This window comes from Dendrobates tinctorius, unplaced genomic scaffold (genome assembly GCF_039654945.1).
Source record: "Dendrobates tinctorius isolate UK_male_01 unplaced genomic scaffold, ASM3965494v1 ptg000030l, whole genome shotgun sequence".
Taxonomy (NCBI): Eukaryota; Metazoa; Chordata; class Amphibia; order Anura; family Dendrobatidae; genus Dendrobates; species Dendrobates tinctorius.
The window spans coordinates 45,170,239-45,186,991 of NW_027361698.1; the positions used below are offsets into that span (position 1 = coordinate 45,170,239).

At 48.4% G+C, this 16,753-nt stretch overlaps 1 protein-coding gene across 1 annotated transcript in view; it reads left to right on the forward strand.

Moving 5' to 3' along the window:
• Positions 1–16,753, forward strand: part of LARP1B (La ribonucleoprotein 1B) — a 67,259-nt gene that overhangs the window by 34,768 nt on the left and 15,738 nt on the right. Inside the window, exon 6 of the mRNA XM_073572073.1 lies at positions 13,934–14,040. Coding sequence (XP_073428174.1) covers positions 13,934–14,040 — 107 coding nt within the window. The remainder of the gene's footprint in view (positions 1–13,933; positions 14,041–16,753) is intronic.

Genomic DNA, 16,753 nt, shown 5'->3' on the forward strand with positions numbered 1-16,753 from the left:
CCTGAACAACTCCTGAGGGTTGGTGATTCTCCCCCCGAAACAAGATCTTGGCCCTTCAACAGGGAGCACAAGCACTTTGTCGCCCGTCTCCTCATTCCATCTGTTTTGGCATGGGGATCTTTGAAAAAATGGTGGCAGCAATGAAAGCTGTAACCTTTGCCCAGCTACACCTCCATTCTCTACAGTATGCGCTATTGGAAGCCTAGGACGGAGCCCTTTCTCCCTTGACCGACCATGCCATGTTTGTCCCCACGGTTCAAGCAAGTGCTCAGGTGGATGTTACAGTTTTCCCTCCTTCAGGGGAAATATTTTCTCTGTCCACTGACTGGTGGTCACTACTAACACCAGCTGCTTTGACTGGGGAGCTGTCTTCTGTCACCACACTGCTCAGGAGCATTGGTCACCTCAGAAATCATGCCTCCCTGCAGTGGTTCCATCATCTCCTGGTGGGTTACCCCATCCGAATTCAATTCAATCGGACTTTGCCACGGCCATGGCTTATATCAATCAGCTGTTCACATCCCAGGTGTGGAGAACTGGGCTGCAGACTCCCACAGCCATAAAGGTCTTGGGAGAGTGGTCTCTCCATACGAAGTTCTTCCAGCAGATCTGCCATTGCTGGGGGACCCCTGACGTGGATCTGATGGTTTCATGGTTAATTGCCAAGGTGCCAGTGTCTGTAGCTCTGTCCCAGGATCCAGAAGCCATTGGGGTGGACGCACTGGTTCTTCCGTGGAGTCAGTCTTGTCTTCCGTATGTGTTTCGTTGCCGTTGCTTCCGAGGGTCATCATGAAGCTGAAAACAGAAGGGGTCTCAGTGATCCTGTCTCTCTGGACTGGCCATGCCGGGCGTGGTATGTAGTCAGTGCAACTTGTCGCTGACGTCCCGTGGCGACTACCTGATAGACCAGACTTGCTCTCCCAGGGCCCGATTTGCCACCAGAAGTTGGGGACGCTGTGTTTAACAGCTTGACCATTGAATTCTGGGTCGGAACCCAAGCTGGTTTCACCCTAGCTGGTTTCTCCCAAGAAGTGATTACCACAATGATTAATGCTCGGAAGCCTGTATCTGTACACGTCTATCACCGCACCTGGAAAGCCTTTTCTCTTTCCCCCATGACGACACCACGGAGAGAGAGAGGGATCTGCCCTCAGGGACAGGAAACCTACAGATGAAAAAGGCGGTACCTCTCTCCCACATCAGTTGGTTTCCTGTCCCTGACGGGGAACCTACAGCACGTACCTGACAGTCGACGTGGGATGCCGGGGAACCGAGCCAGTCCGGTGAAAGGCAGTGGGGCTCCCTGCCTCGGCTGGGTTGAGGCCTCGCGTAGGCTCCCCCCTGTAGCACCACCACCGAGGTCGGCGGGCCTTGAGGGTGAGTGGGGGAGAGGCAGCGAAGATCTGTGTACGAAGCCTGCTGATCCCAGAAGAAAAAAAAAGGAAAGGGGGTTGCGGTCTCCTTGATAAGAGTGACGGCGGTCACTCAAGGGGAGCCCCCCTGCCAAGCGCCTGACCCTGAGCGGCCTGCGGAGGATGGCGGCGGCCACCGGGACCACAAAAGGTACAGGGGTCGGGGCAGGCCGGAGGGGGTGGCGGCGGCCACCGGGAGCCACAAGGTACAAGGCCACAGGGCTTGCAGCGATGGGGGTGGCGGCGGCCACCGGGAGCCGCAAGGTACATGGCCGCAGGGTGCAGCGGCGGTCACCACGGGCAGCTGCATGCCGGTACCAGAGACGCGCGCAGCAGCTTGTCTAATGAGCCGCAATGCACTGCTGGGAGATCCCGCAGTGCGCATGCGCGGGCGTCGCTTCTGGCGAGGGCTTGGACAGCGGGGAGGAGGTGCCAAATTTAAAAAAATATATTATATTATATTATATAATATATATTAAAGCCCCACTAAAAGAAGAGGCAGTCACTATGAGTGGAAAGCCTCAAAGAGACGCGGCAGCAATCCCCGAAGCAAGGGCGGCAGCCACGAGAACAACGCCAGTGCGACTCCTCGCAGCAGTGGTCATACAGGATCGCGGCGCAGCCAAAGCTCCACCATGGCGGCACAGCCAGAAATGGATTCAGCGGTGGAAATAATCCCTGTGCCCGAGACGGTACCCCTCGTTTCACAAGGGGGTGAGTGATCTCCGTGAATGCCACTTGCTAATGTGCGATTATTAATTTTTTCTTCTCAGGGGCGCAAATGCACAACAAAATCCAAGCACATGGTATGTGCTATATGCACGGAGGAGCTGCCCCCTACATGGCAGAAAAAGCTCTGCGCAGCATGCATAGAGCAGACTATACAGGAGGAATCTCCGAGGTTTGCTTCAGACCTCAAAACATTGATAAGGACCCAGGTAGAGGACGCCCTGAAGGGCGTTAGAACCTCTAAGAAAAAAACGTAGATCCAGGCATAGATCTCCAGAGTCCAGTGTTAGTGAATCCGGGAGTGAATCATCTAACTCGACTTACTCATCATCCTCCCAGTCTTCATCATCATCCTCAGAAGGGGGACGCAGCTGCTTCCCTATTGAGGAGATGGACGCACTGGTAAAAGCCGTAAGAACAACTATGGGGCTGGTAGATGAACGCCCTAAAAAAAGGCGGAAGAGTTAATGTTCAGTGGACTGGAACAAAAAAAGAGTTCCCGGTGAATGAAAAAATCCACTCTAATCAAACGAGAATGGGGAAAAAAACAGACAAAGCCCTCCTAACACCCAAGAGGAAATATCCTTTTGATGATCCGGCCTGCTCCCTATGGAGTAAAGCACCTAAACTGGATGTGGCGGTTGCAAAGGCTTCTAGAAAATTTGCACTGCCTTTTTGAAGATATTGGTACCCTGAAGGACCCAATGGATAGAAAGGCAGAAAACTTTCTAAAAAAACGCTTGGGAAGCTGCAGGAGGGGGACTAAAGCCAGCCATAGCAGCCACATGCACTGCACGGGCCTTAATGGTTTGGTTAGACCACCTAGATTCCCAAATAAAAGAAAGTCCCAAGGGAAAAAATACAAAGGTCAGTTTCCGTAATGAAGGGAGCAGCAGCTTTTCTGGCAGATGCGTCAGTAGACTCTACTAGGTTGGCGGCCAGAGCAGCCTCCTTCTCAAATGCCGCAAGACGCGCCTTATGGCTAAAATGCTGGCCGGGGGATCTGCAGACTAAAACCAAATTGTGTGCAATCCCATGTGAGGGAGAGTTCTTATTTGGCCCAACGTTAGATGACATCTTGGAAAAGGCGGGGGACAAGAAAAAATCCATTCCCGGTTTCCCTAATCAGGCATACAAACGGCCTTTTCGGAACAGGAGATTTATGCGGCGAAGACCCCCAAAAGGGAACAGAGAAGATTGGGAAGATAAAAGGAATAAGAACAAAGGCTTTATGTTCAACAAGCCCTCCGATAACAAAGCCACAATGAAGGTGCTCCCCGGGTCGGGGGAAGATTGTCCTACTTCTTCCAGGCCTGGGGAAAAAATATCCGTGAGCACGTGGAAGAGGGAGTTACCAATGAGACAAGTAACTAACATAGAACAGGAGAAATTAAATTTTTCTTCTTGCAAACACATTTTCTGCAGCACTTGGAGCTCTGCTGTATTGTAACAATATTACAGCCCTGCCTGCCTGTGAGATAGGAGCTGAAGCTGAGAGAAACCTGCAGATGTGTCAGTTCTAACCACACACAGCTCTGCAGTGAGATCAGGAGAGAGGCCATCACACATCAGGATTCTGAACATAATAAAAGGACTGAGACTAAAATTCAATACCCTCCCCAACCATTTCTTCGTGATAACACCTCAAAGGACATCACACGAGCAGCTGGCTCTGCAACAAGAGGTCGCGAACCTAAGGGAAAAGTGGGTGCTACAAGATGTCCCCTACCAGGACAGGGGCAAAGGCTTCTATTCCCCTCTTTCTCTGCAGAAAGCCAGACGGAACATACAGGGCCATAATAAATTTAAAGAGACTGAACAAGTTCCTGGAAATTCAGCGTTTCAAGATGGAAACAATAAGATCTTGTGTAAAATTGCTTCCCCCATCATGCTTCATGGCTGTATTAGACGTGAGACGCATACTACCATGTACCTATTCACAGGGACCACAGGAAATACCTCAGGGTGGCGGTGACAATCCAGGGGGAGATAAAACATCAGTTCAGAGCTCTCCCCTTCGGGCTAGCTATTGCCCCAAGAGTATTTACCAAGATAATGTCGGAAGTGATGGCCCACGTAAGAGAGCGAAACGTCCTGATAGTCCCATACCTGGACGATCTCTTGGTGATAGGCATCACCTTTCACCACTGCAAACAGCTGGACATGGTCATGGGATCTCTAGTGAATCTAGGATGGATGCTAAATTTGCCCAAATCCAGACTCGTACCAAGTCAGGTGCAGGAATACTTGGGAATAATACTGGACTCAACCGAACAAAAATGTTATCTTCCACAGGCAAAGATTCAAAAGATGACACAGATGGTGTCACAAGTGATAGCTTCCCCAGTAACTACCCTGAGAAAGGCGATGTCTCTATTGTGGTCAATGACAGCCTGCATCCCAGCTGTACAGTGGGCACAAAGCCACACGCGAGTCTTACAGTGGGAAATATTAGATGCAGATGTTTCCCTACACGGGAATTTAGACAGGCGGTTAAACATCTCACCAAACACAATACACTCCTTGGCGTGGTGGACAGATCCAGCCAATCTAACCAAGGGGGTCCCTTGGGCGTTACCAACGGCAAAAATCTTAACCACAGATGCAAGCCCCTGGGGGTGGGGTGCACATCTAGACAGCCAGGTAGCGCAAGGGCCCTGGGCTCAAAAGAGTCAGTTTCCTCAAACATGAAGGAGCTGCTAGCAGTGAAACTAGCTCTCGTTCATTTTCTAGACTCACTTCGCTCCCAACACACAAGGGTCTTCTCAGACAACCGTGTAGTGGTAGCATATCTAAACCACCAGGGGGGCACCAGGTCTCGAGCACTGATGGAAGTAACAAGGTCCATCTTTCACCTAGCGGAACACAATTTGGAATCCCTGACAGCCCTCCACATAAAAGGGTCAGAAAACCGAACAGCAGACTTCTTGAGCAGAACACGCCTAAAGCAGGGGGAGTGGGAACTAAGCCAGTCAGTCTTCAACCAGATTGTGAACCTCTGGGGCCGACCAGAGAGACTTATTTGCAAACAGTCAGAACCGGAAACTGGAAGCCTTCTGCTTAATAGATCCCCGGGGTGGCACAGTAGCTCTAGATGCCTTCACGATTCCCTGGGATTATCATCTGGCTTACGCTTTTCCTACAATATATCTCATCCCATTAGTACTGAGGAAAATACGGGGGGACAAAGCGATGGTGGTAGTAGTAATAGCACCCTTCTGGCCCCGGAGAATATGGTTCCCCTGGCTGAGGAGAATGTCAGTAACAGACCCCTGGGTTCTGCCAGAATCTCCAGACCTGCTATCCCAGGGACCAGTGTATCACCCACACATAAAAAACCTATACATGACAGCTTGGCTTTTGAGAGGGAACTCCTAAGCAATAGGGGCTTCTCGTCAAACTTGGTAACCACGTTACTGCAAAGTAGAAAACCAGTAACCACTAGGGCATATGGGAAAGTATGGAAAAAATTCATATATCAGATTCTGACCCAACGGGGGAGATCCCAATAGGGAAAATTCTGGAATTCCTACAGAAGGGGTTGGAAAAAGGATTAGCTACAAGCACCTTGAAAGTACAAGGTGGGTTAGGAGGTTGATGAGGGCCGCAAGTAGATCTAGGCCGATCCCCCTACGTACCCCCCCCCCCCTTGGGATCTAAACTTAGTATTGAACGCACTTACCAGATCTCCCTTCGAACCCCTGGCAGAGGCTCCCTTAAAAATATTATCCCTTAAGACCTGCCTCCTTGTAGCCTTAACTTCCGCCCGCCGCATTAGTGATATACAAGCTTTATCTGCCTACTCGCCCTTCACGCAGGTGCTGGATGATAGGGTAGTTCTTAGAACCGACCCTGCATATCTCCCCAAGGTATCCACAGTTTCATAGGACCCAGGAAATCTCCCTACCCTCCTTCTGTCCCAATCCCAAAAGCAAAATAGAGGAGATATGGCACACTTTAGACGTAAAAAGATGCCTGGTCCAGTATTTAACAACCACAAGGGAGCTTAGGAAGGATAGGGCTCTGTTTGTCTGTTTTCAGGGTCCTCGAAAGGGTCAAAAAGCATCAAAGGCCACACTGGCGAGATGGATAAGAGAGGCCATCACCGTATCCTACTCCTCCTGTGGGGCGGCCATCCCGGAGGACGAAAGGGCCCATTCAACCAGGGCACTGGCATCATCTTGGGCGGAGAAAGCCGGCGCCTCAATATTACAGATATGTAGAGCTGCCACTTGGTCTTCCCCCTCTACATTTTTCAAACATTACCGTCTAGACTTCACCTCTTCAGATCTCACCTTTGGGAAAAGGGTTCTGGAAGCGGTGGTCCCTCCCTAGATGTACAATCTTTGTAATTCTCTCCGTGGTGCCGTCATGGGGGAAAGAGAAAATCGTAGTTACTTACCGATAAGTGTATTTCTCTGATCCCATGACTGCACCCGTACATCCCCCTCCCTTTCACGCACACAGGTGTGCACATAAGAGTGAGTTAGTTAGCTTTAGTACTTAGCCACATGGTGCCTCTATTAAGCTTAAGTTGAGTAATTTGATTTTGGATTTTTTATAACCATTTGAGTTGCAGCTGAAAGTTCTGTGTAATGCTCTGTAAACCAACTGATGTGGGAGAGAGGTACCGCCTTTTTCATCTGTAGGTTTCCTGTCCCTGAGGGCGGATCCCTCTCTCCGTGGTGCCGTCATGGGATCAGAGAAATACAGTTATCGGTAAGTAACTACGATTTTCCTGTCTCCCATGACTGCACACATGAGAGGGGGGATCTGCCCAGTCAGGACAGGAACCCTACTGAAGATAAAAGGGCGGTACCTCTCCCTCGCTTCAGTTTGGTTTCCTGTCCTGACAGGGACCCGTGTACTGAAGACGTACCTGCCCCTCTCTCGTGCCGGCGTGGAAGAACAGGCAGGGTCCTGGGCGCCGTGCGTCGGGGGATGGAAGGGCCGTCCACGGGTCCCCCGGGGGCTCAGCGTCCGAGCAGGCGCAGGAGCAGCACGGCCTGGGGTCCTGGGGCTCTGCCGTGGCTGCCGCGCCGCCCTCTCCCCCTCTGACGCATCCAGGAGCGGCCACTTCCGGGTCGCGCTCCCCTGACGTCACACGCAGGGCACGCTGGGAGGGGGCGTGCCTGCGTGACGTCGGGAGGCGGCGCCGGCGATCCAAGATGGCGGCGCCCATAGCAAATAACGCCAGCCGGCGATAGGTGATCCCGGCGGCATGGCGGGGGGGGGGGGGGGAGGAGGGTCTGTGAGTTAACCGGAGGAGGCGGAGAGTGCAGTGGATCCCCCTTACAAAAGGGGGATGACCACAGAAGACGCACTCATGACCAAGGCTTCATGATGGAAGTGGGGCAAGACGAGCAGCGTCAGCAGCAGCGACAGCAGCGTCAGCAGCAAGACCTCTCGCCAGATGCCAGGCCGAGCCGCCAACATGCCAGGAGCAGTTGCTCGAGTGGTGGGAGCGGCAGTCATAAACGCAATCGGCATGACTCTGAGACGTCCACGAGAAACGTCATGAGTGCATCTGAGGAGCCTCCGAGATCGGTACCCCTGATTGACAGCGGTCGTGAGTGATCTACGTGAATGTCACCCTTATGGTAACTGGGTTCCATTTTCTCTGATCACTAGGGGTCGAGGAAGGCCAGCAGCAAAACCAAAAATAGAGAATGCGTGCCCTATGTAAACACCCGCTGGCAGATCAGTGGCAGAAAGACCTCTGCGCTGACTGTATAAATAAAACTATACAGGAAGAGACCCCTGATTTGGTGACTAGCCTTATACAGTTAATTCAACAGGAGGTGAAAGGCTCCTTAAAGGCAGCCCTTAAAAAGAAAGATAAAAGAAATCGTAGAAGAAGCTCCGATTCAGAGGCCTCGCCAAGGCAGAAGGGGTGGGATAGATCCTTGTCCCCCTCCACCTCCTCTTCCTCTACTCAGTCCTCAGAATCCTCCTCGGACAGCGATATAGGCGGCCGTCCATGTTTCTCAACAGAGGATGTGGAAAAACTGGTCAGAGCGATTAGGGCTACAATGGGCCTTAAAGAGGAAAAAGCTCCCACATCATTAGAGGATGTAATGTTTGGAGGACTGGAGGAAAAACGAAAACGTACCTTCCCTGTAAATGATAAAATAAAAGCACTAATTGACAGGGAATGGAAAAAAACGGAGCGGTCAGGGGGCTTACCTTCGGCATCAAAGAGAGGAGGTACCCTTTTGAGCAGAAGGATTCAGAAGCCTGGGAAAAAGTCCCAAAAATTGATGGGGCTGTAACCAGATCCTCAAAGTATCCCTACCATTAGAGGACTCTGGCGTGTTGAAAGACTCGCTTGATAAAAAAGCACATCTGGGAAGCTTCAGCAGGTGGATTGAAACCAGCGATAGCTGGTACCTGTTCCGCTCGTGCCCTCATGGTCTGGCTGCAGCAAATAGAGGACCAGATCAAGGATAGAGTTCCTAGGGATGAAATTCTGGCTAATTTGACACTGGTGCATGGAGCAGCGGCTTTCCTAGCAGATTCCTCTGCAGACTCCGCAAGATTGACAGCTAGGGCAGCAAGCCTGTCAAATGCGGCAAGACGAGCCCTGTGGCTTAAAGGTTGTCCCGGAGATTTACCATCTAAGCATAGGTTATGTTCCATTCCATGCTATGGCCAATTCCTCTTCGGGAAAAAACTAGAAGAGATCTTGGAACATGCGGGGGATAGGAAGAAAAGCTTTCCTCGATTTCCGGGAGAACCTAAAAAGCAGCCTTTTCGGAGGAGATTTAACAGGGGTCGTCCTCTGGGAGATAGAAAAAGCTGGGACTTTAAAGAAAGCAGAGGATCGGGCTATATGTTTAAAGGGCCCTCCACTTCTGCCAAAAAATCTCCCCAATGACATTGGGCCGGAGGTAGGGGGAAGGCTTTCTCTCTTCCTTTCCGCCTGGGCAAATATCTCCCCCAGTACATGGGTCCTAAATATAATCAAGGACGGCTTAAAAATAAAATTCATCCGTCCGCCCAGGCATACCTTCATAATGACACCCAGAAGGAAATCCCAAGAGCAACAGCTGGCCCTGGAGATGGAAGTCTTGGGACTAGTGAAAAAACAAGTCCTACAGGAAGTCCCAGTGCAAGAAGGAAGGGGGTTCTACTCCCCCCTCTTCTTAATGCAAAAACCAGACTGCTCTTGGAGAACCATTGTCAACCTGAGGAGCCTCAATCAGTGGGTAGACAATTGCTCCTTCAAAATGGAGTCAATCAACACTGCCACAAAGATCCTGTTCCAGCATTGCCTCATGGCAGTGATAGACTTAAAAGATGCCTACTATCACATCCCAATTCATCGGGAGTATCGAAAATATTTGAGTAGCGCTCTGTCCAGGGGCAGGTGAAACACTACCAGTATGCAGCCCTTCCATTTGGCCTGTCTACAGCCCCCAGAGTGTTCACCAAAGTGATGGCCGAAGTAATGTCTTTTCTGCGTTCCAGGGACATAGTGATCGTCCCATACCTAGACGACTTTCTGGTAATAGGGAGGTCGGAGTCCCACTGCACACATCAAGTGAAGGAAGTGATAGCAATTCTAGTAGGACTAGGATGGATAGTAAACATCCCCAAGTCAAGGATAACCCCAGTAAAAGAGCAATCCTTCCTAGGGTTGATATTGGACTCCGAGCAACAATGCTGCCTCCTACCAGAGAGCAAAGTGACCAAGATAAGAGGCGTAGCTCGCACAGCAATACGAAGGCCAAATATGACACTGAGGAACGCAATGTCCCTTTTAGGCTCGTTGACATCATGCATACCCGCAGTAGCATGGGCGCAGTACCACTTAAGGCAACTACAGTGGGAAGTTCTGTCAGCACAAACAATTAAAAGGGCATTTAGAAGGCAATCTATGTCTCTCAGTGGCTGTAAGATTCCCTGCGCTGGTGGACTGTAGAAAACAATCTAACAGCCGGTGTCCCATGGCAAAAACCAGTCGGACATCATTACAACAGACGCGAGTGCCACAGGATGGGGAGCACACCTGAGATCCCACTCAATACAGGGGACCTGGTCCTCGCTAGAAAGGGATCACGGTTCAAATGTAAAATCTATGGGCAGTGGAAAAAGCCGTGAAACATTTCCTTCCCTTACTTCGGGGCCGCCACACCCGGGTCATGACGGACAATGAAGCAGTAGTAGCCTACATCAATCACCAGGGGGGAACGAGATCTCGGGGCCTCATGCAAATATCAGATCTACTCTTCCAGCTAGCAGAACATCTGTTATCCATCACAGCACTGCACATAAAGGGGGCAGAAAATATACAGGCAGACTTCCTGAGTCGCAGGCACCTAAGACAAGGGGAATGGTCCCTAAACCCCCAAGTCTTCCAACAAATAGTTCAGGCCTGGGGCAAACCAGAAATAGACCTGTTCGCTACTGCACACAACCAAAAAGTCAGGAAGTTCTGCTCACTAAACCCAAGGGAAAACCCCTTCGCAGTAGATGCCCTACAAATACCCTGGAAGTTCATCCTGGCCTATGCATTTCCCCCGATAACAATGATCCCAGTAGTGGTCAGGAAAATCAGGGAGGATCGAGCGAGAATAATCCTTATAGCTCTGTTTTGGCCGAGAAGGCCTTGGTTCTCCCTTCTGAGGCTTATGTCAGTGACAGATCCATGGATACTACCGGAGATGCCAGACCTGCTCTCCCAGGGACCAGTGGTCCACTCTCAGGTGAAGGGCTTCCATCTAGCAGCCTGGAATTTGAGAGGGCGCTACTGAGTCGCCAGGGATTCTCACCAGGGTTAGTCTCCACCCTGTTGAAAAGTAGGAAACCTATAACATCCCAAATCTACAGTAGAACGTGGAAAAAGTTCCTAGACTTCCTGGGGGAACCCTTGGGGGATGTAGCACCAGTGGGACCTATCCTAGAGTTCGTACAGTCGGGGCTACAACTGGGGTTAGCCACTAACACACTCAAAGTTCAAGTCTCAGCTTTGGGGGCCCTATATAACTGCAACTTGGCAGCCAATAGGTGGGTGTCCCGATTCATAAAGTCCTGTGGCAGGTCAAGGCCGGTCATTATCCAAAAGATACCACCCTGGGACCTCAACCTAGTCTTAGAGGCCTTAACCAAAGACCCCTTTGAACCACTACTAGAACTGTCACCAAAGCTACTTACACTTAAAACTGTCTTACTGGTAGCCTTAACATCAGCCCAAAGAGTCAGCGACCTTCAAGCTCTGTCTATATGTCCTCCATATACACAGATCTTGGAGGACCGAGTGGTTCTAAGACCAGACCCGGCCTATCTCCCCAAGGTAGTCCAAAAGTTTCATAGGACTCGGGAGATCTCCTTGCCATCTTTCTGTAACAATCCTAGAAACCCTGGGGAGCAAAAGTTCCATACATTAGATGTAAGTGGTTAAAACTAAAAGAGCGCAATAGGGTCTTACCCAAGTAAAATGGATATAAATCAAGCTATTATACTCACCAATAACAGGAGAGTTTCAGGCACAAAGGAATAGAGGTCAAGCTGCTGCACATCCAAATGGCCACTCAGTGACCATAAATCATCAGATTTACACAGAAAGAATTTTTGGATTTAAACGTGTGCTGCTAGACAAACGACTCCTTGCAGATTTTATACTTATATACTTTTAATTCCCAATGCGTTTAGAAGTTAACACTTCTTCCTCAGGGGATGATATGTACCTATCATCCCCTGAGGAAGAAGTGTTAACTTCGAAACGCATTGGGAATTAAAAGTATATAAGTATACAATCTGCAAGGAGTCGTTTGTCTAGCAGCACACGTTTAAATCCAAAAATTCTTTCTGTGTAAATCTGATGATTTATGGTCACTGAGTGGCCATTTGGATGTGCAGCAGCTTGACCTCTATTCCTTTGTGCCTGAAACTCTCCTGTTATTGGTGAGTATAATAGCTTGATTTATATCCCTTTTACTTGGGTAAGACCCTATTGTGCTCTTTTAGTTTTAACCACTTACATCTAATGTATGGAACTTTTGCTCCCCAGGGTTTCTAGGATTGTTACAGAAAGATGGCAAGGAGATCTCCCGAGTCCTATGAAACTTTTGGACTACCTTGGGGAGATAGGCCGGGTCTGGTCTTAGAACCACTCGGTCCTCCATCTCCCCAAGGTAGTCCAAAAGTTTCATAGGACTCGGGAGATCTCCTTGCCATCTTTCTGTAACAATCCTAGAAACCCTGGGGAGCAAAAGTTCCATACATTAGATGTAAGTGGTTAAAACTAAAAGAGCGCAATAGGGTCTTACCCAAGTAAAATGGATATAAATCAAGCTATTATACTCACCAATAACAGGAGAGTTTCAGGCACAAAGGAATAGAGGTCAAGCTGCTGCACATCCAAATGGCCACTCAGTGACCATAAATCATCAGATTTACACAGAAAGAATTTTTGGATTTAAACGTGTGCTGCTAGACAAACGACTCCTTGCAGATTGTATACTTATATACTTTTAATTCCCAATGCGTTTAGAAGTTAACACTTCTTCCTCAGGGGATGATATGTACCTATCATCCCCTGAGGAAGAAGTGTTAACTTCGAAACGCGTTGGGAATTAAAAGTATATAAGTATACAATCTGCAAGGAGTCGTTTGTCTAGCAGCGCACGTTTAAATCCAAAAATTCTTTGTGTAAATCTATACATTAGATGTAAGAAGAGCCATATTACAATATGTCAGTAACTAGTCAGTGGAGGAAAGATCAGTCCCTTTTTGTAGCCTTTCAGGGTAGTAGAAAAGGGCACGGGGTAGCTAAGATTACCATTGCCAGAGGCCATTATGTTATCCTACTCCGCAAGTGGCGCTCCGGTTCCAGAAGGCATCAAAACTCACTCCACCAGAGCCGTGGCTACCTCCTGGGCAGAGAAGGCTGAGGTATCAATTGAACAAATTTATAAAGCCGCTACTTGGTCCTCGCCTTCTGCCTTTTTTTAAGCACTACTGACTTGATCTGTCTTCCTCTACTGACCTAACCTTTGGTAGAAGGGTGCTGCAAGCGGTGGTCCCTCCCTAAGGTGTCTTATTCTACAAAAGTCTCTCATGTGTGCCGTCATGGGAGACGGGAAAACACCAGGGTTACTTACCGGTAGCCGGTTTTTCCGGAGCCCATGACGGCACCTGTATATCCCCCCCCCCCCCCCCTTTTCACTCCTTTGGTGTGCACTATAGTTTGGGTGTTTTTTTTAGTTAGATATAATGTGGTGATAGTTTTACCATGTGTACTAACCCGGGGGGCCTCTCATGCTCTGTAAACCAACTGAAGTGAGGGAGAGGTACCGCCCTTTTATCTTCAGTAGGGTTCCTGTCCTGACTGGGCGGATCCCCTGGCATTGGAAAAAAGACTGCCCAGGGAAGGGTAAGTAGGATGTTTTTTTTTTTTTTTCTCATGGTGGCCATGCCTACCAGGATGGTGAGGAGGGGGCCGTGCCTACCAGGCTTACACTCGAGTAAATAAGTTATCCCAGTTTTTTGTGGTAAAATTGGATGCCTTGGCTTATATTCGAGTCTGCTGATACTAGAGTATTTACAATACTTTTATGTCTTCACCACCTCTACTTTGACAACTCTGGCTTTACAGGGGTCACAGGAATGTGGAGGTAAATGGATGGAAAGATTCTGAATTGCTCAGCCACATCAAAAGTTCACCAAGGATTTGGTTTGAACAGTGATTTTGGTGACACTCAAGATAGGCAAATTACATGACCGACCCTTTTTTTTTTTTCTTTTTTTTTTTTTTTTTTTTTTTTTTTTTTTTTTTTCTTTTATTGTAGACTCCAAGAAAATGGACGAACCGTTACAGTTCAAATCCACCTCTTGAATCTCATGTTGGTCGGGTAATGGATTCTAGGGAACACATACAAACAACCTCATCTCTCAGGTAAATTGTGACTTGACTCGTGCATTTTAGGCTGGTTTCACACTTGCGTTTTTTTTGCACTGTTTTTTAGCGCAAAAACGCATGCGTTTTTTTCCCCCTATCTCTTACAAGGGTGCGCATACACATGTGTTTGTACGCGTTTGTATGCGCATGCATTTTTTTGTAGTGTGTGCTCGGGCGCACAAAATGCATCCTGTTGCATTTTTTGTGCGTCCGACTTGCCCCCAAAAAACGCATGCAATGTGTTTTTTTTTTTTTTTTTTTTTTTTTTTTTTTTACAGCAAAACACCCATTAGTCTATGGGTGCGCATTGTAATGCGCAAAACGCATGCGTTTTAAAAAAACGCACCAAAACCCACACAAACGCATGATGCATTTTTTCATGCGTTTGTGTGCGCAAAAAACGCACCACAAAATAATGCAAGTGTGAAAGTAGCCTTATATGTATTTTTCTTTAGTATTTTAGATTTTTCAACAGAATGTCAATTTGAAATGGTCATACTTAGAGCCACCTTTTCAGAACATTTAGTCAGGTGGTAGCCACTGCTGGAGAAATATAGTTCCATGGTGTCCATTCAGATGAATTGGCTATTCTTGTAATACGTGGATCTCTCATTGTACTTGAGTGGCTCTGTCCTGAGCAAGACTATGCCCATCCATCATGTCTGTTTACGCTTATGTGACATACAGAAAAAGCCATTCAAAAATGTGTACATTGGTAAACTCCCATTTTATCAATTTGTCTGACAAGTTTTGTCATGGGACACTTTTGATTTCTACATTGATATGGGGATTAATTTCCAGCAAAACATCAGCGTGACCCACATCACATTCGAAGTCACTTTTAGGGGTCCATATGATAGAAAATACCCAAAAGTGACACCATTCTAAAAACTGCACCACTCAAGGTGCTCAAAACCACATTCAAGAAGTTTATTAACCCTTCAGGTGCTTCACAGGAATTTTTTGAATGTTTAAAAGAAAATGAACACTTACCTTTCACAAAAAAATTACTTCAGGTCCAATTTTTATTTTACTAAGGGTAACAGAAGAAATTGGACCACAAAGGTTATTGTGCAATTTGTCCTGAGTACGCCGATACCTGTTGTGGGGGGGGGGTACCATTGTTTCGGCGCATGGCAGAGCTCGGAAGGGAAGGAGTGCCGTTTGACTTCTTCAATGCAAAATTGGCTGGAATTGAGATCAGACGCCATGTCCCTGATGTGCCTCAACAGTGGAAACCCCCCAATTCTAACTCCAACCCTAACCTTAATCTCAACCCTAGCCCTAATGGTAAAATTGAAATATTTTTATTTTACTATGTTCTGCTAACTAAGGTGGTGATTAATGGAGGGTTTGATTTACTCTTTATATTGGGTTTTTATGTTTGGCAGTTGTCACATGCTAAAAGATGCTTTTTATTGTTAAAAATAGTCTTTGCATCACCACATTTTGAGAGCTAAAAAGCGGTTTTATTCTTTGGGTCAGAACGATTTATATAAATTTTTTTTATGTTTTGGCGCTTTTATACAATAAAAACCATTTTATTTAAAATACTGTATATACTCTAGTATAATTCGAGATTTTCAGCCCATTTTGTAAGACTGAAAGTGCCCCTCTTGGCTTAAACTCGAGTCATATACGCCAGGGGGTTGGCAGGGGGAGCGGAGGTGTCAGATCATACTTACCCCCTCCTGACATGTCTCTGCTGCCCCTCTGCTTTTCCCATGGTCTCCAGCGCCTGTGTTCAGTGGTCACATGGTAACACTAAAGTCATTAATAGGCACATATTCATGACTTTAATGAGCAGTACCACGTGACCGCTGAAGGAAGGGAGACTGTGGGAGAAGCAGGGGCTGCAGAGACCACGCCAGGAGGGGTAAGTATATGTGATATTCACCTGTCCCCGTTTCACCACTGCGCGCCGATCTGTCCTCTGTCTGTGGTGTTCAAGTCAGAGGGCACGATGACTTAGTCAGTGCGGTAGAATGAGGACAGGTGAATGTATTAGTTGCCGGGGCCCTGAGCCAGCAGGTGACACCAGCACCTGTCCCCCATAGCACGCCGGTGTCCCCGCCTGCTCAGGACACTGGCATCTGGCCCCCAGCGATGAAAGTTGTGTTTTTTTTTGTTTTTTTTTTTTTTTTTTATTCGCAGCAGCATCGTATGGGGCATATTTTATGGAGCAGCATATGGGGCCATAACCCCTATGGGGCCTGTTATTCTATGGAGCAGCCTATGGGGCCGCCTGTTATTCTATGGAGCAGCCTATGGGGCCGCCTGTTATTCTATGGAGCAGCCTATGGGGCCGCCTGTTATTCTATGGAGCAGCCTATGGGGCCGCCTGTTATTCTATGGAGCAGCCTATGGGGCCGCCTGTTATTCTATGGAGCAGCCTATGGGGCCGCCTGTTATTCTATGGAGCAGCCTATGGGGCCGCCTGTTATTCTATGGAGCAGCCTATGGGGCCGCCTGTTATTCTATGGAGCAGCCTATGGGGCCGCCTGTTATTCTATGGAGCAGCCTATGGGGCCGCCTGTTATTCTATGGAGCAGCCTATGGGGCCGCCTGTTATTCTATGGAGCAGCCTATGGGGCCGCCTGTTATTCTATGGAGCAGCCTATGGGGCCGCCTGTTATTCTATGGAGCAGCCTATGGGGCCGCCTGTTATTCTATGGAGCAGCCTATGGGGCCGCCTGTTATTCTATGGAGC